Source organism: Podarcis melisellensis (genome assembly GCF_964234715.1).
Source record: "Podarcis melisellensis genome assembly, chromosome: 11".
NCBI lineage: Eukaryota > Metazoa > Chordata > Lepidosauria > Squamata > Lacertidae > Podarcis > Podarcis melisellensis.
This window is the reverse complement of record NC_138543.1, coordinates 22401159-22426837: the sequence shown is the minus strand read 5'-3', so window position 1 is coordinate 22426837 and position 25679 is coordinate 22401159. Positions and strand designations below refer to the sequence as shown.

Below are 25679 nucleotides of genomic sequence, written 5' to 3'. Positions count from 1 at the left end.
CAAGTCAATAGAGTGAGTTTTTTTAAGCACACATGAGAACATTACTGTGGAAGCAGATGAAATTCTGAATAATCCTTTAGCATGGAGATATTTGCTGGGGTTGAAAATTTTGACTGAAACAAATGTGCAAAGCTTGTATAATAAAGCAGTCTTGACTGAAAGGCTTACAAAAGGGAAGAAAAACACAGGTAATGATTAATGTGCTAATATAAATAGTGGTAACACTTTCTGACAGCTGATTTGATTGCAGTTTATAGTGCCATTTTGTTTAATTATTCCTCTGAAGGATTATATATCAGATACATTCTTCATAAACAAGTCTTTGAAATGCCATGTTGTCAGTATTTTTTAAAAAGTCATTCACCAGTGGCTTAAAACATGGAAATATATGAAAATCCATTTATTTTCATTTCAGTACATCCTCGCTTCTTTGCAATTTTTATTGCCAATCTAAGAGATCATCAGGTTAATACTTCAAAGAAAATGTTCCTGTTACTTTTTCAAGGAGGTTACTTTGATTCTTTCTTGACTTTATAGAGTTCTAGTCAGTTTGATGGAGCAAAAAAGAATACAGAGTGACTGCTGTAAGGAAAAGTATACGTGATGGGGTCTGGCCTCATTACCGCACCGGCGAGCAGAGGAAGCTGCCTTATTCTGAGTCAGACTGTTGATCCATCTAGCTCAGTAAGGAACCTTTTCCTGTCCCTACCTGGAGACACCAGGGATTGAACATGGAACATTGAAGATGCTCTACCATTGGTGTCCTTGAAATAGGAGTACATTACGACAGAAATAGGTGCTATTCATTTGGGGGAGGGGGCTCCCATGCATCACTTTTGAAAATGCTACATAGCAATTAATGGGAAAGTACATATCCCATTGTATTTTCTTTTTCATTGTACTTTTTCTTTAATCCCATTTGTACATGCGCTGCTCTGGTTCGCCAGAAGCAGCTTAGTCATGCTGACTACATGACCCGGAAGCTGTACGCTGGCTCCCTCGGCCAATAAAGTGAGATGAGCGCCGCAACCCCAGAGTCGGCCACGACTGGACCTAATGGTCAGGGGTCTCTTTACCTTTACCTTACATATCCCATACCTACTAAAGATACCGTTAAAAACTGCTGCGTGTGAGAGAGAAGCTTTTTATCTTTGACCTAGGAAGCACTGTTCTTCATTTTAAAGGCGCTGTATTATAATAATGCAAAAACAAACAAACAAATAAGCCCACAATTCATTTTTTTTAAAAAAATAAAAATCTTGTGAACTTGTGGAGTCAGCAAATGTAGTTCTCAACAATATTAATGTTATTTGATGCCAGCAACAGTTATGCACGTATCTGTTGCATCAGGGCTGGTCATGCTCTTGGAAATTACAGTGGTACCTCGGGTTACATACACTTCAGGTTACACACTCCGCTAACCCAGAAATATTACCTCGGGTTAAGAACTTTGCTTCAGGATGAGAACAGAAATTGTGCTCTGGTGGCACGGCGGCAACAGGAGGCCCCATTAGCTAAAGTGGTGCTTCAGGTTAAGAACAGTTTCAGGTTAAGAACGGACCTCTGGAACAAATTAAGTACTTAACCCGAGGTACCACTGTAGTTCCTACTTTTTTGCAGGTACTGCTTGAAATACTACTGAAACCTGCAGAATCAGTTTGACCAAAGTCGACAGCAGTCTTTCTACTTACGAGTTCTCAACTCTCTTAGCTTTTCTGTCCTGCTCAATGCTTTCTTATTTCTCTTCCTTCCTGGTTCTGAGTGACTTTGAAACAAAATTGCTATGTAGGGAGGGTGAATGCTCTAATTCTTATGGTAACTCATTCTCTCTGAAGTATTTAATTAAAAGCAGTTAGCTTCTCCTTGGTGTAACATTTCTGTTGAGACACTTGATGCAGAATGGCAGCTCTTTAAGAAGCATTCCCTTGGGAAAAGTTGTCTACTGACATGCTTCTGAAGGTTGAATGGGATAAGTTTGGATTGCATCTAAAGTTCATTCTAACACTTTTTGTTCAGGTTGATATCTGAAGCTTTAAATGAAAGGGGCCTATAACCTTCTTATGAATTGAGCCTGAAAGCAAACTGGAAACCAGTGAACTTATTTTGAAGCAGGAGTAATGTGACCCAGAAGCTAGGCTGTACCAGAATCTGGGCTGTTACAATTACATTTTGAATCACTTACAGTTTCCAAAGGTCTTCAGGGCTTTAAACACTTATCTTCTGCTGGAAAAGGATTTTTAAGAGTCCATCAATTTCATTTCTCAACTTGACAAGGGGACTTTGTTCACATTCCCGGGGATCACTGATTGCACCTCAGATTCCTCCACAGTTTCACCCAGCAGGTTCATGTACATGCTAAACATCATGGGGGACAATACATAATCCTGTAACATCCTGGAATAATTCCCACGAGGCTAGATGGTCTCCTAGTACCACCTTCTGAAACCTTTCTGCTAAATAGGCTTGGGACAACTTTAAGTAGTGCCCCTAATCAGGAACTAGTGGCCTAGGAGTACTTAATGTTATGAGAGAGACAGCAGAATTAACAGTGTAATGCTCCCCATATCTTCTACTGACTATCAACAGCAAATTGTGAATTAGTATGAATTGCATTTCCCAACTTAATTTGATTGTATAAAGGTCTTTGGCTTCTGACATCTGCTTCTGGGTATCAGAAGAATGAGCCATCTTGGAAATGAAACTGTTAGGTTCAAATAAATGAGAAACGAATAATTTCCTAAGGAATAAGCAAACTTGTCAAAAGATGCTTAGTGATTCAAAATACAAATATCATTTATTAATAGCAAATATATGTCTCAACAAAAGATATCTAAAATTATATTTGTCAAAATAAATATTACCGTATCCTCTTTAATAGAGAATTGCTCAAATTAATTGATATGATTAGTTTTATAAATGAGGTTTCAAACATAACCAGCAAAACTCATTCAGTGTTCTTCAGGTTTCTCTCTCTCTCTCTCTCTCTCTCTCTCTCTCTCTCTCTCTCTCTCTCTCTCTCTCCAAACCTCATTCCCCCCTATGAGCCTAGTGAAGAGATGCTTCCAAAATGTGTTTCAGTGTGTCATACTGTATATTAAATTTTTGTTCATGTATCCAGCTGTTAAATAGATATTTACATGGAAAGGTAATAATGACCAATAGGAAAACGTTGGAAGTAAAGAGATTTGTGCCAGATGAAATTTATGTGCTTGAATGGCTAACAGCCACTACTGTCATGTAATGCATATTCCATAATAGAATGTTTGCATGTGATCATTAGTGTGAACTCTTGCCATTGATGGTTTTTTTTTTAATGGATATTACTGGAACTTGCTTCATGTATGTTTAGCAGATGCTAACACTCAGTTTCTTCATCTGTAGAAGAAAGAACCAGTTTTCTGAATGTGCCAGAGAAAGGTCATTTTTAGGTTGACCAGTGTTTTATTTTTAAAAATATATTCTTTGCCATAAAGTTTCTTTACATAACTTTTTCTTTTTTAAAAACAGTGGTAGAGTTACCCTGAATTTAATAAAGGAGAGCATGCAATTTTGTATGTTATGATATCACACCTAAGCCTTAATTTTTGGATAGAAATTTGCTGTGGCATGCTTTTAACATCCTATTGTGTAGTAGCAGCTTACTCTTGAGATTATGTTCTTAGCATGCTGCTGATTGAATAGTCTCACTGAATCATCCCTTTAGGTCTATTCCTGCTAGCTCACAGAGGTTTTATAGGAATGCAGTATTTTGTAGACTAAACACTGGTTTGTATTTCTTGCTGCAGGATAAAAAATGGATTCTCAATCATGAAGATGTCACACTGGGAGAATTACTGGGGAAAGTAAGTAAACATCTGTTCTTAATGAGGAAAAGTACACCTTAGCCTTGGAGTATACTTGTGATATTGAGGATGGTGGGCTTCTTCCACCACCCAGTATATGATAACATTGCTTTGTAGCAGAATTGCAATTTTTTTAAAAATTGTCATATAATAGACCCAGCCAAAGTTAAGCAGATTTTAAGATCTACTTCAGTGAGAGAGGTTTAAGCATGAGCAGGATAGAAAAGTGCTTGAGTAAAAAATATGTCCTAAGTTATCAATAATTTTAAAATAGCTTTGTTTTGTAATGCAAATATTACCGTACTTTCTGTCTATAAGATGAGGGTTTTTAATTTAAAAAATTAGCTTAGCTTTAAAATTAGCCCTTGTCTTATACATGGGCAGTGCAGAAGGGAGTTGGGCGATTGGTCGCAGCCACGAGGAGGAGATTGTAAGTGGTGATAGTGTGGGTGATTGGTGGCTGCTGGAAGAGCTGCTGGTGATTTGGTGGCTGCGTGTCCTCGGCGACGCGTACGATTGTCAGCAATTTCTGGCAATTCCCCCCACCCCCAAAAAACTCAACAACTCCGGGCAATCCTCCCCATTTTCTTAATTTGGAGCCCCCCCCCAAATAGGGGGCATCTTATAGATGGAAAAATATGGTATATTAATCAGATCAGTAACCTAGAGCAGTTAATTTTGGTGAAATCATTTTTAAGTAAACAGCTTCCCAACCTGCTGTGCATTGTTAGTTTCATATCTTTACATAATTTCCTTTTTCACCATTGCTATTTGCTTTTTAGCTTTTAGCACATGTTTTCCCCTCACTCACCCCCTTCTGCAGTTTTTGTTTTCTGAAATTCATACCATCATAGAATCGTAGAGTTGGATAATCTAGTCCAGCCTCCTGCAATACGTGAATCGCAACTAAATTATACATGACAGATGGCCATTTAACTTCTGCTTATAAACCTTCAAGCCCACCAGGCAGAGCATGCTCTTGCCAGTATCAAAAGAATGAAGGGGCAAAACTTACTTGCTGGAAGCTGCAGGACAAAGGAGAATTTAGGGGGAGGAACTCACGTAGTGTCCAGTAACTAGCACAGAATAATAATAATAATAATAATAATTCATTTCTATACCACTTTATTTTTAAGAACAAAGTCCCCAAGCTGTTTACAACACATTAAAACATCAGCTAAAACAATCCTGAATAAAACATTATGGAAGAAAGTCAAATATAAACTATACATTCAAAGCAACATAATTAACAGGAAACTAATACATTTAAGGGACGCGGGTGGTGCTGTTGGTTAAACCACAGAGCCTAGGGCTTGCCGATCAGAAGGTCGGCGGTTCGAATCCCTGCGACCTAGTGAGCTCCGGTTGCTCAGTCCCTGCTCCTGCCAACCTAGCAGTTCGAAAGCATGTCAAAGTGCAAGTAGGCCAATAGAGTGAGATGAGTACCGGAACCCCAGAGTCGGCACGACTGGACCTAATGGTCAGGGGTCCCTTTAAGCATGTCAACTAGAGAATGTACATTTAGCACAGCAAACTTAAAACATTTTCAAAAAAACATTTCAAAAGAAAACATTACTAAAAATATTTTTTGCTACTGTGCAGATTTGCCAACCTATCTTTGCTCAATTACCTGCAGACTTGTCTAAGTAAAGGAAGCAGCTACAACCCTTCTTGCAGTCGCCAGTTTACATGGTCCGAGCAGGATGTGTCTCTCCAGCCCCCAGTCACAGAGTGGTGTTTGGATGCTGGGCAGTAGCTGTCAGAATCTCTTGTATACTCTGTATTAGTGTAAGCTCCAAGTGCTTGGACAATGCCTCTCTGGGAATATTGCATATACAGAGTAGGGCTTTGCATGTGCATTCAACCCAGGTGTGTGATATGGGGAATGTGGAACCTCCGTATTGAGCATTGCGGGTAATGAAATGAACCAGCCCATTCCTTTGTCTTCAGTTTTGAAACACACTGTAAACATTGTGGGTGAAATTCAGAGAATGTTAGATGCACATAAATCCTATTAAAATAAATGGGACTTAAGTGCATAACTGTAAGCTTATATCCCATGAATGTGAATGGTAATTAGAGATGCCTAATTTTCTTTGGGTTGTGCTGTACAGCTGCAACACAGAGCCTTGCCTGTGAACTCCCTGCACTCTTTTGTGTGTGAGCCAAATGCTGGGAGCACACTGCATGCACAGCAGCTTCCCATTGTACTTTTCTCTCACACAAGACAGTGGGAGGCTTTTCCATGTGTAGGATGTTTTCAGGTTTGTTTGGACATCATATGGAGATCTGTTGAGCATAATTTCTACTTACTCATCCAAGTTATTAATGTCTTTGTTGACTAGGTAAGGTAAAGTAAGGTAAAGGACTCCTGGACGGTAAAGTAAGGATCCTCTCATTTATGCCCATGGATTGTATTTGGAGAAATAGTGGGAGTATGCCTCCTCTTCTGCATATCTCCCTTTGCTCTCAATCAGTGCCAACCTAAGACTTTTTGTGGACTTAAGCTAGAGGCCAAATGGTGTTTCCCTCCTCTACCACCACCACCAACCTTGTTAGATTCCATTTACAGCTTTCATCTGTTCCCCACCACCACAACCTTGGCACAGTGTCAGCTGAAATCACTTTGCCCTCACTGCATGGTAGGGCCAGCCTTCCCATAATGCAGGGGAAACTCAATTGTGTGATCCCACAGTTACATAGGGACTGTGGGTTAAACCAAAGAGCCTAGGACTTGCCAATCAGAAGGTCGGCGGTTTGAATCCCTGCGAGGACACATTTTTTAATTGGGAAAAAGGATGTTCTATGATGTAATCTCAGTAAAGGTGTGAAAGCTCACAACCAAAGATCAGGTGTGGGGAGAACATGACAAAAACACTGATTACTTCCAACTCCACATATTGATGCTTATCATTGTGATTCTTGTACTGCAACGTATACGAATGACAAAATCAGCATTTTCAAATCATTTTTCTAAGGCTCCTTGGAAGCTTTTCAGGTGTCTCTCAACGAAAATATCACTAATGGCAGATGAGTTTCCCCTAAAAGACAGGATGAACACTACTCATCTTCCAATTCAAGGGGGAGTGTTGGATGTGATCTTAGCAATGTTCCTGGTTGATGTGGGTCAACGGAAGACCTAAAAGACCTGGTGTGCATCCTGCATGAACTGGGTGTGCACAAGACCCAGAAAGTGCATGACATTCAGAGGCTTCTTCAGCAGGAAAGTCAATGGAGAAAGTGATTTCAAAAAGCAGAGAATCTGAAAAGCACTAAGGGACACGGGTGGCGCTGTGGGTTAAACCACAGAGCCTAGGACTTGCCAATCAGAAGGTCGGCGGTCCAAATCCCCGCGACGGGGTGAGCTCCTGTTCCTCAGTCCCTGGCTCCTGCCAACCTAGCAGCTCGAAAGCATGTCAAAGTGCAAGTAGATAAATAGGTACCGCTCCGGCTGGAAGGTAAACAGCGTTTCCGTGCGCTGCTCTGGTTCGCCAGAAGCGGCTTAGTCATGCTGGCTACATGACCCGGAAGCTGTATGGCGGCTCCCTCGGCCAATAAAGTGAGATGAGCGCCGCAACCCCAGAGTCGGCCACGACTGGACCTAATGGTCAGGGGTCTCTTTACCTTTACCTTACAGTTACATAAATATGGGATCTCTTGGTTTCTCCACTTGGGATGATCAGACAACAGAACATGTGAGCCCAAGACCAGCTCATTATACTTCTCTGGATGTGACCTTAGGAAGCTTATTTCATCTGAGTTAAGGGATGACTTACATTTTTTTCCATTTTTATAGTTGAGCATCTCTGTTACAGGGAACACCCAAATGCCATAGCTAAAATAGAATGAAAACTTTTTTAAAAAACAACAACCCTAAAATAAAACAGCACAATATAGAAAACAAGAAACAACCTCATATTATATCGGCCTGCTAGAAATGTCAGCTGAAACAGTCATTTCCTATCCACTTGTTGTGAACAGTGTTAGAAACTGAGATATGAAAGCTAGGAGTTAAATGGCACCTTAGTTATGGGCACAACAACGGAATGTCTAGGCATGCTTTTTAAATAACAGGAGTACAAAGCTGAAAATGAATGAACTGCAGCTAAAATATTATGTTTGTTTTCACATGGTCTAGTCATTCCCCTCCCCTCCCCCTCCCCCTTAATATTCTTAAGAGAGTTTCTTCTCCAGTCTTCAGAGAGTAGCTGAAAGTGGGGAGGCAGAAAAAGGTCCTCCTTCCCAAACAGAGGACTATCCCCTGACATCCATTCAAATAGATGATTGTCCTGTATGAAGTAGGACACATGACCACCATAGCAGGACCTGACCTGTAAGTTCCTGCTGGGATCCAGGGCTTCTTACATTCTCGCAGTGCTGGAAGGAGAGGCATTTCTGTAGCTCCCAGGCCACTCAGGTCCCTTGACTACTGAGCCTAAGTTGTTAAAAAGAAGAAACTTAAAATAATCCACACCACCATGTTCTTTTCCTCAAAATACCGCCTCCTCAGTCTTGGACGAAACTGGATCATGTACCTCAAGGCTAGAATGGCTTAGATTAAAGTGATTTCACAGTGTGATTAAATTACTTCAAGTTGTGTTATTTCAGCTCCTCTACCTAATTATTCCATATCCTGTGGCAAATGTCAATAGAAGCAGGTCTACCAAACTTCCTGAACAACTTAGAAATCCAGTTATTTTTGTAAGTCCTATTTCTTCCTTCCTGTAGGACCATCAGCTACACCCAAGTATAAAGTGAAATGTGTAGGTATTGGATGAAGAGCAATTGACAGCTAAGCTGATAGCTCTTAAGATGTCATCCCCTCTACCCCCTGGCTATTCTGCAAAAAGATATAACAGTCCAAGAAGCATCAGCCAAGGGAAATGACAGATGGACAATAATTCTGTTCCATTTGGTACAAACTATTAAGTAACCTTAATTTCAGCATTTTGCTAAATTATAAGAAATCTGGGCACACCTTCTGCCTTAATTTTTACTTGGTAGCAGATTCCCCATCCCAGTTGCCCCCAACAAAGAGAGGGCCATTTTAGACTTCTCAGCCCCTGCCTTGCCATTCATTTTAGTGGTAGCAGTATTGCCACTTACAACCCTTTATGTGTTATGTTTTAATTCTCTGTGGCACTTTTCAGTGAAAAAGACCCCTAAGGAGACTCTCAAAGAAAAGCAAATGCAAAACCCACACAATAAAACACAAGTTACAAAAGTTTAAGACAATATCTTAGTGGCATATTTACATCCCCCCCCCCAATCCAAACACATCCTTTCATCTGCCTTAAAGCAAAATGGAATTTCCCCAAAATGTCAAAGAAAGCAAAGCAACTTTCCTTGAGAGGGTCCCTACTCCTTAGGCAGCCGCCTTCTAAGCAGCAGCTCCTTATGAGGAGCAGCTCCTTATGAGGGTTTGTACACAAGAGCAGAAGGGAAAGCTCACCCCTGATGGCTCCAAACATACTCTGTCCCAGTAAATCACAAGCCTTGCGCAAAACCTCCTTCTAGGCATCCTATTTATTGAGAGTTCATCTTGAACTCTTTGCAGCAAGTTTGTAGGGAGGTTATTTGATGTTGCATCACACAGTTATTCACACATTACATTGCCTTTTCTCATTATGTTTAGGAGAAATTCTGAGTGGGTTTGGGGGGGGGGTAGATGGAAGTGGGTTTGTTCCACAAGTGTGCACACATGAACATGCCAGCATGTGCTTGAATCCCACCTACAAAACTGATGATCTGAAAGCAGCTGAAGTCTAAACAGAGGAGACCCTGATGGGAAGAGGGAGAGCAAGGAGGAGCGCTAGGATCCCCTAACAGGCTGGGTGCCTCTATTTTCTCCCACCATTAAGAGAAAATGTTTTTTCTTCCAATAAACAGAAGCTAGATGACTGGGGCTAGTCATATACTTCCCCCTCTGAAGTCATGAAAAGGAGTTTGGGCTGGCTGCTATGCTTAGCTTCCTACAGAGGAGGAAAAGTGATGATGGGAAGGGAAGAGAGGGCATTGCAAGGCAGATAAGCAGGTGCAGTGGGGGAAGAGATGCCTTAATGAAGAGTGCTTCTCCCACTCTTGTGTCAAAATCTTTTGTGAAACATTGCTAAGTTGCTTTTTCCGTGGTAGATGACTGGATGGAGCGAAGTACAAAATTAATGGGGTGTTCAGTCTATAAGGCATTAAACATTCATTATATAAAGGCAGTGTTTGACTAAAGCCTTGAGCTTGATTTCATCGGCTTTTCAAAAACGTTAAAGTAACATTTCTTCCCATAAGTTAAAAAGGGAAGTATCTATTTCCTTAACCCATGTGTGAGCTTATATAAGCATATTGTTAACTGACACAGCTGTGATATTTCCTGCACAGTGGAACTTTATTTTGCTGAGGAATGCCATTAAGTTTGTTTACTGACAGTTTGTAATATCTGCAATTTCAGGGTAATTTTGGTGAAGTATATAAGGGAATATTGAAAGATAAAACTCCAGTTGCTGTAAAGACATGTAAAGAAGACCTTCCCCAGGAGCTGAAAATAAAGTTTTTATCAGAGGCCAGGTGAGTGGTGTAAATGTGAATGAATGTGCACTTGGGATCCATTACATACCTAAATTTAATGCAGTTCTAAATCAGGGAACAGTTCCTAGATTGTCTGAGACTAATCAATACTTTCCACTTCAAAATATATTTCAAATTAGCAGCAGTGGTGGAGGCCCTCCCTGAATTAATTCTCCCTGGAAGAAGTAAAATGTCATATGCAATCTGATATAATATCAAAGGTGAAAATAACCATCAACTGTTGATAGAAATTCCATATTGTGTAATATGCATACAATGGAAAACATTCCAAGTTAGATTATCTTACTGGGTCAATATTGTAGTAAGTGACATCAAGAGACTAGTTTACCCTTACAAACAACTTGGACTACATGGAATAGGTTTTTCTTTTTCTTTTCTTTTTTGCTAAGAAACCTGGAACTATAGCAATTATTCATTATGAATTATTTACTGAGGCTCAATTGACATCTTACACTTTTTTGTGGTTTTGTGGTTTTTTTAAGGATAAACCACCTAGAAAACTATCTCAAAACAGTACTTGGCTGAAATATTATACAACCTTTAATGTTTCTCTAGGTTTAAACTCAGCCACAGTTTCCACAGTTGCGGTATAATACTTAGCAGCTGTATGTGAGACTTGGGTTTCATATCCTTGCACAGTTTTGCAGAACGAACCTCCCAAGGCTACTGACAGGATAAAATGTGAATTTGAGCTGAGCCTTGCCTGTGGGAGAAGCAGTTGGTTGAGGTCTGCCTATTCCTCACAGTCTTGATCTTTTTCTTCAGATCTTTAGTGATTTCAGTTACATTCCCTCCCTGCCAAATCAAATGTGGAAGGCATGGTATAAAGGACGGGATGGTGAACCTGCAGCCCTCCAGATGTTGTTGGACTACAGCTCCCATCAGCTCCACCCAGCACATCAGTAGGGAGGATAAGAATTCGACAATGCTTGGAGAGCCACAGGTTCCCCATCCCTGGTATAAAGGTTCCATGTGCACTCAAGTACATTGGGAGTCAAGGAGAAACAGCCATGGACATCTAACTCAGTGCCACTCTTGGCTGCTCTGTATGCATAGAGCCTCAATGTTTTTGTTCCTTGGCAAGGCAGAAGACCTCTGCCCTCCACCCAGGAATCCAGCAGCCCAGCTCTTTCTGTGTAGATTGCATGTGCTTAGAATTCATGCTAAGAACAAGTGTGTGACTAGGTGGGGGGTCTGTTAGGGGAGGAGAGTTCTGTAGAGGACAGAATCGTAGAATTGTAGAGTTGCTATGTAGATGTGCTATGCTAGTGGCAACACTCCCAAGCAGAGGAGGGGTGGAATCGATTGGGATATATACCTCTGTACTACTAGTGGATTTACTTGTCGATGCCATGAGGTATGGGAAGTATCAAGAGGTGCTTGAGTAGTGTAGCAGAGGAACAATACCAGAACTTCAAAGAGCAAGGGAGAAGGCAAGCATTAAGGTAGTGCAAAAAAAGAGTAGCCATTTGGTAACTTGTACAAACTGTTGTGCTATATCCTGATGACGATTGACTCAAAAGGTTTCGAGCAATCTTCAGGTAGTAAATTGCTGCTTTCTAATACCAGCTTGAAGCCCTGTTCTCCTGGCTCTTGCAATCATGAGCTCTCCTAGCATTGGGGGAGGGGGGGCATAACTGTACACCTGGGCTTTCCAGAACTATATGAGGAGCTAGATCATGACACGGCTTGTTAATTTGTTAATGAGAACATCTCTTTGGAGCTTAAGTTGAAAATGAATCGGTGTAACTTCTCTGTTCACATCTTTAAAATGATTAAGATGGTAGAAGGCACAGGTGTTGATTGCAACTGGAGAGTGATCACATGCCATTTGTCTTCATGGAAATGTTCGAATGTCTTCCAGGATTTTCTGCCTATTCTAAAGTAGTGAATATTTGCTTTCTATCTATTTTTACTTGTACGTACTTATGTCTGGTAGATGTTGATTAAAATAAATGGCACTCTAGCCCTATCACTTGCATGGTGGGGTAACTTAAGTCTAAAGGGGACTATAGAGTCTCAACTTTAGCCCCACCCCTTTGTCACACGGCCCCTTACAGCTTCCCATATGTTCAGGGCAGATGTGTGCAGTGGAGAGTGTTTTGCACTCAAGTAGACTTCCCTGCACGTTCTAGAAAGCTGGTTGTGTTTGATTCTAAATGATATGAGTGAACCTGTATAAATATTTATGATGTGTATTTTCCTGTTTGCTTAAATTGTGCTATGGTTGTGTTTAATTTTTTTTTAAGTTACCCTGGGATTCTTTATGTAAAACGTATTGGATAAAGTAAATGAATACATGCTCATGATCCCTGTTCATGTGTGTTGTCACTGAGAAGAGCTTTAGTTTTATCATCTTTCTTAGTGAGAGGTGGTTTCAGTTGTACAATGTGATTCTTTTCGTGTTTACTGAAACTCATCTGAGTTTATTTTAGTCATGTAGGTGCTCAGTAACTTTTTTCCTACATAACTGAAATCAAGTTGATACAATGACATGATAAAACCTTTGTACCCCTTTTTCAGAATACTCAAACAGTATGACCATCCGAATGTGGTAAAGCTTATAGGAGTTTGCACTCAAAGGCAACCTATATATATCGTTATGGAGCTTGTTCCAGGTAATGTGTTCATTTATTCTTATAGCATTCTTGTAGTACCCAGGTTTCTAATCTTCCCCATTTGTTTGGATATACTTATTGTCCTTCCTCTGCATCTTCTCAGTTTAAATAATCTGCTCTTTAGAGACAGAAAGGTCTCTGATATCCACACACTATTTCAGAATCAAAGAATAATTTTGTTTTTACCAGCAGGTGGAGACAGTATCAAAGTCATAATTCATAGGCACATCCCATTGTAAATCAGTATGAATCATGGGAATATGTGCAATCTGCTATTCCATGTTCATTCCACATACTGAATACATATGTGAAGAGCAAAAAGTAAAAGTCTTATTCTATAATATTAAATTAATCAGTAATTCAGTACCTCACTTTCACTTAAAAGGAACAGGGAAGTTCTCAATTAGGGTTAGGCTACATACTGAACCTGTGTTCCCTGAGCTGTTCCTGGACTCCAGCTCCCATCAGTCCCAAGCAAGAAGGTTAATGGTCAAGGATATTGGGAGTTGTAGTCGAGCAGCACCTGGGCTACATCCCCATCCCTGGGTTTACATGTATTTTCAATGCTTTTGGTGCACGAATAGTGTTGACTAGTTTAACTAGTCTATTTTTTTCTTCAAAGTTTCCCCCCTCACTTTGAGTTACAGGTGAGGAGGTGTTGTCATTGGAATTTCTGTCTCATAATCTTTGCTGAACCTCGTGCCCCTTTTGCTAACAAAAATATATTTTTGGAGATAGAACTGTGGAGAATATGCTGTTGCCATATCACTCACAAGATTAGTATTCCATATGGTTCCTGAGTGCAAAACAAGGGTGGAATTATGACACGGGGTAAGAGTTTATACCAAAGGTGAGGAACTCATGGGCCTTCAGATGTTGCTGGACTCTCAACTCCTATCAGGCCCAGCCAGCATGGCCAATGGTCAGGGATGATGGGAAATTTTGTCCAACATCATCCAGAGGCCCTGGGTTCCTGGTTTATACAATTTGGATGTATCAATCTTGAGTTGACTTTTTTTTAACGGTTAATCTAGTTTTTTTATGTTTTGTTCTCCATGGTGTACCATGACCAAAGCAGCTCATGATCAATACCAAAATACAGCATCATAAACAAGGAGTTCATAACAAAACATATTAAGCAAATTCAAATAGGACAAAGTCAAGTACTCAGATTCTGTACTATTATGAATGATACTTTTAAATACAAAGGCACAGTAAGAATGAATGGTTTGTGGGAAAAAAGAAAAAGTTAACCCAGTGTTTGCTACTACAGTAGTTGCAAGTCTTGCCTCAACAGCCCAGTTTATATAACAGTCTGGCATGTCTGGGGCTGGGCTTCTCACCAGGCTGCATGGCTTGCAGCTGGCTCCTTCATTTCTCCTCTAAGAATGCAGCATTAAAAGAGAAAAGGCTGCCCTCCACCAAGAGCAGCAAGATGTTAGACCTTAATGACAACTATTTGTATTTTTATCTCATCCCACTAGTGTAAATAGTCTGGTAAAAAGATCTGAAGAACTCGCAGAAGCCTGGAGGGCAGCATGAGAGCTAGCCACCTTGTCACTTCCAATTTATATGATATTATTCCTATGGCAATGAAGCATCTGCCTTTGATTGGCTAAGGTGGTATGGTGACATGGAATGTTCATCTTGCAGTCCAGCTCCTGTGTAAGAAACGTTTTCAATTAGGCTGGGTTAAATGCTTCGGCAGGGGCTGGCTGTGGAATGGAAAACGCCCCAGTGTGCAGAGAAGCCAAGGAGAAGCTCAGAGAAAAGGAGGCTAGAGGAAGGATGCATAGTTGGATTTGGGCTGGGAAGGGCAGAGGAATAAAGCAACTGAGGCAAAAGGGAGCTACAGTAATGAGAATAGGAAAAAAGAAACCGCATCCTAGTCTTTGGGCCGCATGGTGTGAAGGAACTGAATGATGTGAGAGTGAGCGCTAGGTAATTTGCTTAAGAAACATGGAGGGCAAGGGAAGTGGTTGCTTGGTCTAGAGCCTTGAGAAGGGAATTGTGCCAGGCATGGCTTCTGCTGTCACTGCAGCATTGTGACTTGACTTTCTTAAGGGTGCAACAGTTGGACCCAAAAAGCAGGAGGCAGGGCTGGATTTCGTGTACTGAAACCCAACATTCCCCAACCTTAAGATGTTTTGGACTACAATCCCCAAGAGTTCCAGCTGGCTTTGGCAATCGTCTGGGGTGATGGGAGTTCTAGTCCAAAATATCTGAAGGTCAAAAAAAAAGTTGCAGAAGGGTGGGATGGAGACTGGTAAAAAGTGTTAAAACCAAGAGGCAGGCAGCAGGATCAGAGTTAAAATAGAACAAGCCGAGGTTGGGAGCAGGGAGGCCTGAGGAAGAGTCTCAGGAATCAAGGTGACAACAGGGCACAGAAGGAAAACATGCACTTGCACCCAGGAAATCAGATAGAAACCTGGAACTGGAGAGTTAACCAGAAAGCAGCAACTCCCAGGACTGTAATTCCTTCCACATACAGAGGACACAAGCACGGCGAGGGATGGGGGTCAGGAAGCAGTTGCTCAGATTTCAGTCCTATGTAGCTGAAATGATAACTCAGCAGCCATGTTTCTCTAAACACGACACTTCTCAGCCAGTGTGACTTCAATTGTTTCTGCCCTCAACTCTGTTTAGGATTATGAGCACATGGCTGCTTTGTTTGTGGCACATGCTTCTCCTTGCCCACTCCCTTCTCTTATTGGTGGCAAATAGATATTCTCAGCCTTTTTTTCTGTCAGTAGATGCTGCCATTTGGCCCATGGCAGCAATCATAAATGTGGTTTGAAAGATGCCAAGCAAAGTTCTACTCATAGCGAGTGATTCAGATGATCTGTCAGGAGTTGCAGTGGCAAGGAACTGCCACAAGCAGAGTAGTCCTATAAGGTCATAAATACAGCTGAGGTATCCGTCTGAGTTGGGGGACTCATGACACAATTTCAATGTTTTTTCTTTATTATAATGTGCTCAAAGAAGTACTAAATTTAAGGTGGACTGGGCAGGAAAAAAGTATTCTTGAAAGGATGAAGAAGTGGGGATCCCCTTAATGAAATATGGTAGGGTATGTATTTTGAAACCATTTTTCTGCCTTCTGTGCCCGTTAGCTGGGAACCAATCACATAATACTGTTTTTAATTTGTAGCTTTTAAATGTGTATGGTTTTCATATGGTTTAATATAGATGCAGCCCCTACTGAATCACTGGTTTGTTTTTTAGTGTCAGCATATAACTGCAAAATTCATGCCAGTGTGCTTTTTATAGCTTTAATATTTCAAAGCTTGTTCCTTTTGATTTCATCCATCAAAATATTGCTGATACAGCATTAGCCATTTGTGGATACTTTAAAATAGTATTCCATAATGCTTTGTTTGGTTGCTCTAATGTTTCATTTGGTGCCTAATATTCCAAAACAAATGAGGATGGGAGAGCATAAGCTGACCACTTATTATCATGGTGAATAATCATTAATTGTTTGAAATGGGAGCCAGATATTTCAATTTGCACACTGCATAAGTTCAAAGCCTGTTAGCATACTCCATAAGAAACTGTTGACATTTTTATCGTTCTCCTCTGGCTAGGCTATTGTATATTATACCACTACTTATTTTTCGTGTGAGGCTATACAGTAAAAAAAGGCTGAACTAAAAGAAAAAAATACCCTCTCCAATTTGAGAGCTGCTTCTTGTTTCTTTTCTTTTCTAAAAATATACAAAGCCAGAACTAATGGAATCATAGTACTAGCAGTTTCTGCAGCAAACAAGGGAGAGAAAACTTTATTCCAAATGTAATTCTTCTGTCTTGGCACCCATGCCACAGGTTTAGGAAGAGGTGAATCCCCCAGGTAGGTCTAGGAATACCCCCGGTCTGAATCCCTGGAGAGACTCTGTTGATCAGTGTAGACAATACTGAGCCACATGGACTAATGGGTGGTAGAAGGCAGCTTTTCTATGTTTGCTGAGCTCCTCTTCCAGTTTGTCACCTAATGATGGTAGCCACCATTATGTTCAAGCAGCCCTCCTGGCCTTCCTATCAAGAGTTGCTACAAGCCCTAGAACATTTTGACATCATAGCAGTTGAAACAGTGGTTGGGGAATCTTCCCCTTTTTACATACGCATGCAGAGGTCCCCATTTGTCTCAGTACCGTGTTATCCATCACCGCTTCTGCTGCCTCATACTTCCATCACTTGTTTTCTAGCCCCCTCCTGCTTCTCACACCTCTCTCCTTTTTGTCCTCATATCAATGACATTGGACCTTCACTCCAGCCTTTTTCTCCCAGTTCCAACTTCCACATCTCTGTGCTTCCTCAACCCTCCTCATATCTTCCGTGTCATCACTGCAGTTTAGCCAACCTCTGGAAGGAAAATTGCAGACTCACAGGCAAGTGCCTTAAACTAAAGCCTTTCAGCTTATGTGTGCTCATATCTTTACTCATATATTCCACACTATTTGGAGTCTCGGTAGTTGAACTGAGCTGAAATAGTTTTTTGGGGTGTATTATTGGGCAGAGGTGCTAGATTTTGGCCAGTATTTTGTTTTGATTACGGCAGACCAACATGGCTACCTACTTGTAACTATATTCTCAGAGTATTAGACTCGGACGACTCAGCTTCTCAACAGTGTTGCTATTTGACTCATGGTAGTGATAGCACTTTGCAATAGTTTTCACCAAGTAAGGCTGCCCATTGTGCAGTTGTACTTCTTTGGGTGCATGAAAGTGAAAGAGAATATAGTGATAAGACCTGCTTCCCCTTTCTGGGTTCACATAAACATTGCAAATTACTTGCTTCATCAGCCTTAGCTAGAGTCTGTACCTGCAGTCTTCTCAAGATCCAGACACATTAGTTAAAATATACCCTTGTGTAGACAAACTATGCTTGGGTTGCTTAGAGCTACTCAAGTCATTTTTGAACCTCTTCAGGCTCATGATACTGTTGAACCTGGATACTGCCTTTTCTCCTATCATTCCTCCCTTCTGTCTGCAGCAGATTGCCTCCAGACCCAGCTGCTTTGGAAAATGTCATTATGTTAATAGCAATGGCTTTGAGGTTTTCAATACACAAATGATGATGGTAGAAGAAGTTACTGCTTTACCAAATTTCTATAACACCGCTGTTGGATTCCATGTTAGTGGCATTCTTTATATTTTGGACAAGTGAGGAAAGAAGCAGCAGGGAGTATTAAGTATTTGGTGAGGAGAGAGAAAATTCCCCAGCAGCCTTTATTCTCTGTGCATTCTTGCTCAGATACCTGTGGTGGAAATTGATTAGTGCCTATCCAGCCCTCTAGATATCGAAGCTAATGGTCTAATATTTCTCTGTCTCACCCACATGCACACTGAATTCAGGCTCTCTTCTGTGAAGCAATAAGAGGATAACTTTGTTTACCATTTCAGTTATGAGGTGCAAAAATAACAAAAAGCGAAAAAACCAAACACCTTGGGTATCACAGGCTAACTGCTGGACTGTTGTCCTCATGAGCTAAGTTAATATCGCAGCTAAGTGGAGTTGCTGACAGAGATTTAGAGTTTAAAATGACTTTCTCCGAAGAGAAAGATCTCAGAGTTGTTGGTTTTTTAAAAAAATAATAATAATTCATTAAGAGTAAATACAGTAATCCAGGGGCTGATTCAATTCCCTATTCCTGTCTTGAGTCATAGTTCACAGAGCAAAATGGAGAGAGATGTTCCATTGGGTGTCATTTCCCTGCAAGTGATGCCAGAGCCTACAAGCCTATTAAGGGAATACAGGGGCACTAAAATATAGATGTTATTGCTCTGACAGACAAATGGTACTGGCTGTTGCATGCATCGACTCACTCGTTTTTCTTAGAAAGGAGGTTGCCGTATGAGTTGGCACTGAAAATAACATTTGAAAATGTTTTTGCAATGTTCTGTAGCTCTGCAATAATAAGGCACTAAAATGCCACATTTCTCAGGCCTGCTTTAGCTAACTAAGCAATAAGGACAAAAATACCCTCACACAAAGACAAAAGACACAAATGGCAACACAAATAATTTCCCCACCCCCTCAGGTATGTAGCCGAGTCACAATTTCAGCACTTGGAGACTAGAGAGCAGTAGAATTTCATATTCCTGTCTGGAAAGAAATGTATGATCCTGCTGAGAGAGATTTTCTTTGTGCTTTGTCAAAGAAAACTACTGGTCAGGCAGTACATGAGAAGAGGACTCTGGAGCATTTTTAGCACATTATTTGTTTCAAATACACAGTTATCTGTTCTAGCTAGGCAGAGTAAAATTCCATGAATCATTGTACCATTTGTCAGAGTGTTGAAAAGACACACTTAACCCATCAAGCAGAATGAAACGTGGGAAGTGTTCTCAGGAAAATGGAAAGCTTAGTTGGAACAATATTAAGATGTTCTTCTGTTCAGAAAGTGTTGATTATGGAATACTTAGGAGTAGCTATCACGTGTTTTATAGAAACCTGGCCAGTTCCAATCAATGGGATATAGCTTTTAGAACAATGTTCATTTGATTTTCTACAGTTTTATTCAGAAGCAATCCTGTCTTTAAGGACAGGCAGTTATAATCTTATGGATGGTAGCTTTGCCCCATTGGCTGCTTAGATCTTGTCTTTCTCGTGATATGATATCTGATTTATTCCTTAATGTTGTCACTTGCTGTGGGCTTTCCATGTACCTGGGATTTCAAAAGAATGGGAATACAGCACACTTGACTCTTGGATAGGTCAATGCAATGTTACTGTGTGTGATAACTGCATAAAATGAGATGTGACTCTCGTTGCAATTTATTATGCTGCTATATCATAGTTTACATGGCAAAATAAGGGCTGTTTTATTAAGATTAGGCTCCAAAGACTGCACACAATTTTGTATTCTAAATACTCAGATTTTTAGGCAACTACATTTTATCTCCATAACTTAGGTAAAGGTAAAGGGACCCCTGACCATTAGGTCTAGTTGTGGCCGACTCTGGGGTTGCGGCGCTCATCTCGCTTTATTGGCCGAGGGAGCCCAGCGTACAGCTTCCGGGTCATGTGGCCAGCATGACTAAGCTGCTTCTGGTGAACCAGAGCAGTGCATGGAATCGCCGTTTACCTTCCCGCCAGAGCGGTACCTATTTATCTACTTGCACTTTGACATGCTTTTGAACTGCTAGGTTGGCAGGAGCAGGGACCGAACAACGGGAACTCACCCCGTCGCAGGGATTCGAACCGCCGACCTTCTGATCAGCAAGTCCTAGGCTCTGTGGTTTAACCCACAGCGGCACCCGCGCCCCTTAGTGCTTTTTAAATTCTCTGCTTTTTGAAATCACTTTCTCCATTGACTTGCCTGCTGAAGAAGCCTCTGAATGTCATGCACTTTCTGGGTCTTGTGCACACCCAGTTCATGCAGGATGCACACCAGGTCTTTTAGGTCTTCCGTTGACCCACATCAACCAGGAACATTGCTAATATCACATCCAACACTCCCCCTTGAATTGGAAGATGAGTAGCGATCATCCTGTCTTTTAGGGGAAACCCATCTGCCATTAGTGATATTTTCATTGAGATACCCCTGAAAAGCTTCCAAGAGCCTTAGAAAAATGATTTGAAAATGCTGATTTTGTCATTCGTCTATGTTGCAGTACAAGAATCACAATGATAAGCGTCAATACGTGGAGTTGGAAGTAATCAGTGTTTTTGTTATGTTTTCCCCACACCTGAGCTTTGGTTGTGAGCTTTCACACCTTTACTGAGATTTCATCGTAGAACATCCTTTTTCCCAATGAAAAAACATGTCCTCTTTCCTAGAGTCATCCTCCATACTGTTTCTTAGACGATAGCTCAGTGGGATCTTCAGTTTTAATTAACCTGTACCTTGGGGTTAAACCAGAGCTGGTTGACATTTTTCAGTACAAGTTAAAGATTTTACACACAAAAGGGAAGTTTGGTATATTTGTTTTAGCATATAGGCTATATGACCAAAACAGCATACAGTAAATTCCAAAACAAGGTAATATTAGCAGTTAGTGCAAAGCTAGGCTTTTGTATGGTCACTGTGAGAACAGGTTACTGGACTAGATGGGCCTTTGGCATGATCCAGCAGGGCTTTTTCTTATGCTTGTGACTTTCAGCAAGACAACACCATTAGCCCACAGATCAAACAACAACACATACCTAACAGATTTAAACCTAATTTTCAGTCGTTTCCCCCGGGCAACTCAACATGTTTGACTAAGCCAGTCATTTTTTTTAAAACTCCAAAATGCATTCAAAGTACTGGCATATAAAGATTATCCTACTTATTTTACTCCTGTTTTCTTTTGCAAAATCGTTAAACATATTTCCTTCATATTTTCTACTTAACATTGCCTCAAATTACTTTATGCTTTTCTTCCTCTGGACAGACAGCTGTGTTCCCTAAAAATCTGTAAAATTCAAAATGCTCTACTGTGTGTGTGTGTTCTTTAACAGTGAGTTTGTGAGTTTTGAAGACCTTTTGTTGCATTCCCTTATGTTTGTGCAAACAGAATTTTGCCAAATGGCAAATTTATATTAAGGCTAACTTTGGAGCAGAAATTCGATCAATACTAGAGGAATAAAACATGCCATTTGGAGGAAAGCTATTTTTTTCATCACGTCTAAACTTGATTGTTTTGGGTATGATGTGGCATGTACTTAGTTTCTTATAATTAGCTGGGAAATTATACTTAAATAACACTGCAATACAACATGCTTTTCTGTGTTATGTAACTTTAAAAATTGATTTCTACCCCCCTTTGTTGAAGGTAAATGTAAAAATGATTATCAACACAGAGGGCATTCTAAATTACTTTGTAGGCTCTTTCCCTCCAGAAAACTAGAAACACTTTGAATGAGTGAAACTCCTTAATAGAAGGTTCTGCTCATAAAGTAAGAGAATTCTTAGTAATTTCAGTAGTGCTGAAAAAGCAGTATTCACTGTAATCAATAAATTCATTAGGCACAGCTTAACAATACAGTTTAATCTTGCTCTGCTTAGGAGTTCTCACTTGGTAAAGGTTACTCAACACTTACATTGGAAGCAAACGATAGCCTGTCTGTTTTCTTTAGTTTAACTGTTAACTTTAGTTTAACTTCAGTAAATGTTGAGTTTTGAGAAACGATAACATTTGTATTCGTTAGCAGACCTTAAAGGCCAGAATTAGTTTTTAAAATGAGAAGTTTTAACACTATATTTTTTAGGTTGCTGCCTGAGTGATGGAGCATGTTTAAAGAGAATCAGGCATATCCCTTGAAGGGCCAGTAGGCATAGTTCATATAATATGCATACTCTCAGTTCTAATTAAAGGTTTTTGTAGTGAGGAGAAGGATGTCAGGGTTAATTCCTTTGACTCTTTTGCACATATAAATACTGTCATATTCCAATCCAATGCCAGATTCCACAGAGAAAGAGGCAAAGCTGGTTAGAAGTTGTGGGACCACAGATAGCTCCAAGTGAGCAATTTGCTCCAACAAAGGTTGAGAAGAGGAATGAACCGGTTTAAGTTACTGCTCTCGGTCTACCTCTAAGGCTCCACCCGTTTGGGACAAGCTTTAGATTTGTGACAAGTCACCATCATTACATGTGTAAGACCCATTGGTGACAGTTAAAGGCCGAGCCGGCTGAGCTTGGAGGTCAGGGTGAGACCCCCCCCATGGTTCTCCTGCAGGTGCCCCTTCCCTTTCACCTCTGCCGGTGGTGGAGAAGCACCGCCAGCGGCAGTGCTGATTTTGGGTAAGATCACACTTATTTTGAGCAAGACTTTGCCTGAAAATCCAATGAGATTCCATGGAGCAAGTGAGGTCTAGAATACTTTCCTTGCATCCAGAGATCCCCTGTGCAAACAGAAATAAACCTCTCATGCAGGGGTGCCCCCTTTTTGTTGAATCCCTTTTCTTCTGCATCCCTCCTCACATGCAAACACATTCTGTTGCCAACAGACCCCAAGCACTGGGAACAGATTTTTCAGGGGCCTGCTGTGGGAAGGGGAAGACAACACAGCCCTTTCCGTGAATAGAGCTCTGTGCATGGGAGATAGGATGCAAGCCATTGAATCCAGTTTGCAATAGATGTTATTAGTTTCTTGTTATCAAGTTACTTAGCCGTATTTTACAAACAATATAGATTGTTATTCTGTATAAATGGGCTATTTCAAATCCTTACTGCTTGCTGTTATATTGTAAATGGTATCTTCACAACATGTATTCCAAATAAATGTAACATGATGGCAATATGAAGGCTTGTTTTTCAAAAGGAGGTAAAGAAATTTGCACAGCTAGAGATATGAACTGAAAGAGCTGGAGTGAAATCCTCTTAGCATAGCTTTGAAGTATTTATGTGGTCTGTGCCTTATGAAGATGAATTACTGGGATTTTTCTACAAATGCTATAAATGTGTGAATTTAGCAGTGGAATAATCCCTTGTTTGTTAAAGGGTTGGCAATTAAGTGTTAATTCACATCCTAGACATGAACATTATAAGGGTCTAAAAGGAATTGGCACTATGTCTTATACTTGGCACTTTAGTCATTTAAATTACCTGTTTACATCCATAAATAATGCCACATCATGACTGAATAGAACAAATAACATTTTGCATATCCTAATATAAATGAAATCATGTTTTAAGATAATAAAGTAAACATAGAAGGAACCCTGATAAACTATTTCTTTACTTTTTTAGATTGCCCCCTATATCAACGCTTAAGAGTAAAACATTTTCTGTGCATCCTATAAAACAGTATTTTCTTGAGGCATTTATGCTGCAAAGTGAAGGATGGCCTGAAATGAAATAGTGAAGCATCTACAATGTGATGCAATAAGGCTACATATGATAGATTAATTTAATAAATTCAACCTAGAAAATTATCTCATCTGCTTTCCTGATTTCTCTGCCCCACCAGCACCTCCATTCTCCTCTTCTGATACAGGTCCTCTGCCTTTTGGTTATAAAGCCAGACAAAGAGCATTATTGGGCTGGTAGCCATGTTACCATGGTAGATTTCTATACAGTCTTTCTCATCAGTGATTCTCCACTGTTGCTTCACCTGGACCCAGAAACAGCTGCAATTGGTCAGGAAGCTGCTGTTCTTGTCACAATAAGAATACATTCGATGGCTGCTTTTTTTGCTGATACTACCATGCCTGAATCCAGGCAAGTTGTAGATCTGTTCTTTCACCTGCAAATAAAATGACCATAGTAACTGATTCTTTGCACTGTTCCTTTAGGCCAGTGGTTCCCAATTAACTAAGTACTGCAGACTCTCTGTTTTTCTAAAGTCAAGCCATGGACCCCCTACTTTTGATATCTCTATGGTAGTTTTTGTTATGTGAATGGTGCCATGGGCCCCCTGGGTGGGTTATGTGGATCTCCTGGGGTCCATGAACCACCAGTTGGGAGCCCCACTGCTTTAGGGCGATAAGAACCCAAGGGAAGAAGTACTGATTTCATGGGCACACACAGCTCACTGTCTCTCTCACAACAACAGTAAATTGATCTTATGGCACATTGACATGGAGAGCCATTCATTTCCAGCTGGTGTTGGCCATCTGTACGTGGATTTCCTCCTAGTCTGGTATCAGTACATTCCTAGGAGCAGTTAACTCTGCATTAAGAGAGGCATTTCCTTCCCTCCTGCATCAGAAAATGTGGCAGAAATGTGGTTTCTTTGTTATGAATTACTGACAAAAATATTTTTAGTGATGCTGAATTCTTTATCAGCTATTATAAAGTTCACACATTAAGAATTTTCCCCTTACGCTGGCGTTTTTTTAGAAGTCTCCAGCTGATAGTGCTTTCCATACAAGCAGCAGAGTTTGCAATGTTGACAGTGTAGACGGGGGGGAAAAGAGAGGCAAATGTGTGTAAACAGTTTGTTGTGCTGTTTTGGTGCAAATCAGTGTCTTCAGCTGTGTTCATAAATGTAAGAGAAAACTTGATTTTTATGTGCTTGTTGAACCCTGTGTTCCTGTGAAATAGTTTAAAAAGAGGATTCTCAGCTAATGTTACAGTGGCTATTCTCCCTACCCCCCTTTTCAGTTAAATTTTATTGTTTTGAGTGTAATTTAAAAGAAGAGTATGCAGGTAAATGTAAAGGACCCCTGGACAGTTAAGTCCAGTCAAAGGTGACTAGGGGTTGCGGCGCTCATCTCACTTTCAGGCCGAGGGAGCCAGCATTTGTCCACAGACAGTTTTCGGGGTCATGTGGCCAGCATGACTAAACCGCTACTGGCACACGGAGGACCGTGACGAGTGCCAGAGTACACGGAAATGCCGTTTACCTTCCTGTCACAGCAGTACCTATTTATCTACTTGCACTGGCATGCTTTCAAACTGCTAGGTTGGCAAGAGCTGGGACTGAGCAACGGGAGCTCACCCCGTCACGGGGATTCAAACCACTGACCTTCCGATCAGCAAGCCCAAAAGGCTCAGTGGTTTAGACCACAGCTCCACCTGCGTCCTTTTCCTTTACCTATGCAGATAGTTTAGCTGGCCACTTGCATGATTGTCCTAGGCTGAGGATGCAGAAATTGTACAGAGCAAGTGATCCCGGGACAAGTTGCAACCATGGGGAGCAATTTTTTGTTAGGCTTTCCACTCCTGCTGCAGTCTTTTCAGGCAACAGAAATCTATGAGACATGCACAAC

At 40.7% G+C, this 25679-nt stretch overlaps 1 protein-coding gene across 4 annotated transcripts in view; it reads left to right on the top strand.

The window, feature by feature from the left end:
• Nucleotides 1-25679, top strand: part of FER (FER tyrosine kinase) — a 141335-nt gene that overhangs the window by 75576 nt on the left and 40080 nt on the right. For 2 of the 4 annotated variants that reach the window (XM_081930537.1, XM_081930538.1), the window contains exons 14-16: nt 3786-3842; nt 10285-10400; nt 12945-13039. In XM_081930537.1, the coding sequence (XP_081786663.1) occupies nt 3786-3842; nt 10285-10400; nt 12945-13039 (268 nt within the window). Of the gene's footprint in view, nt 1-3785; nt 3843-10284; nt 10401-12944; nt 13040-17312; nt 17460-23715; nt 23784-25679 lie in introns of those variants that run through there. The other 2 variants (XM_081930540.1, XM_081930539.1) reach the window with 2 other exon arrangements.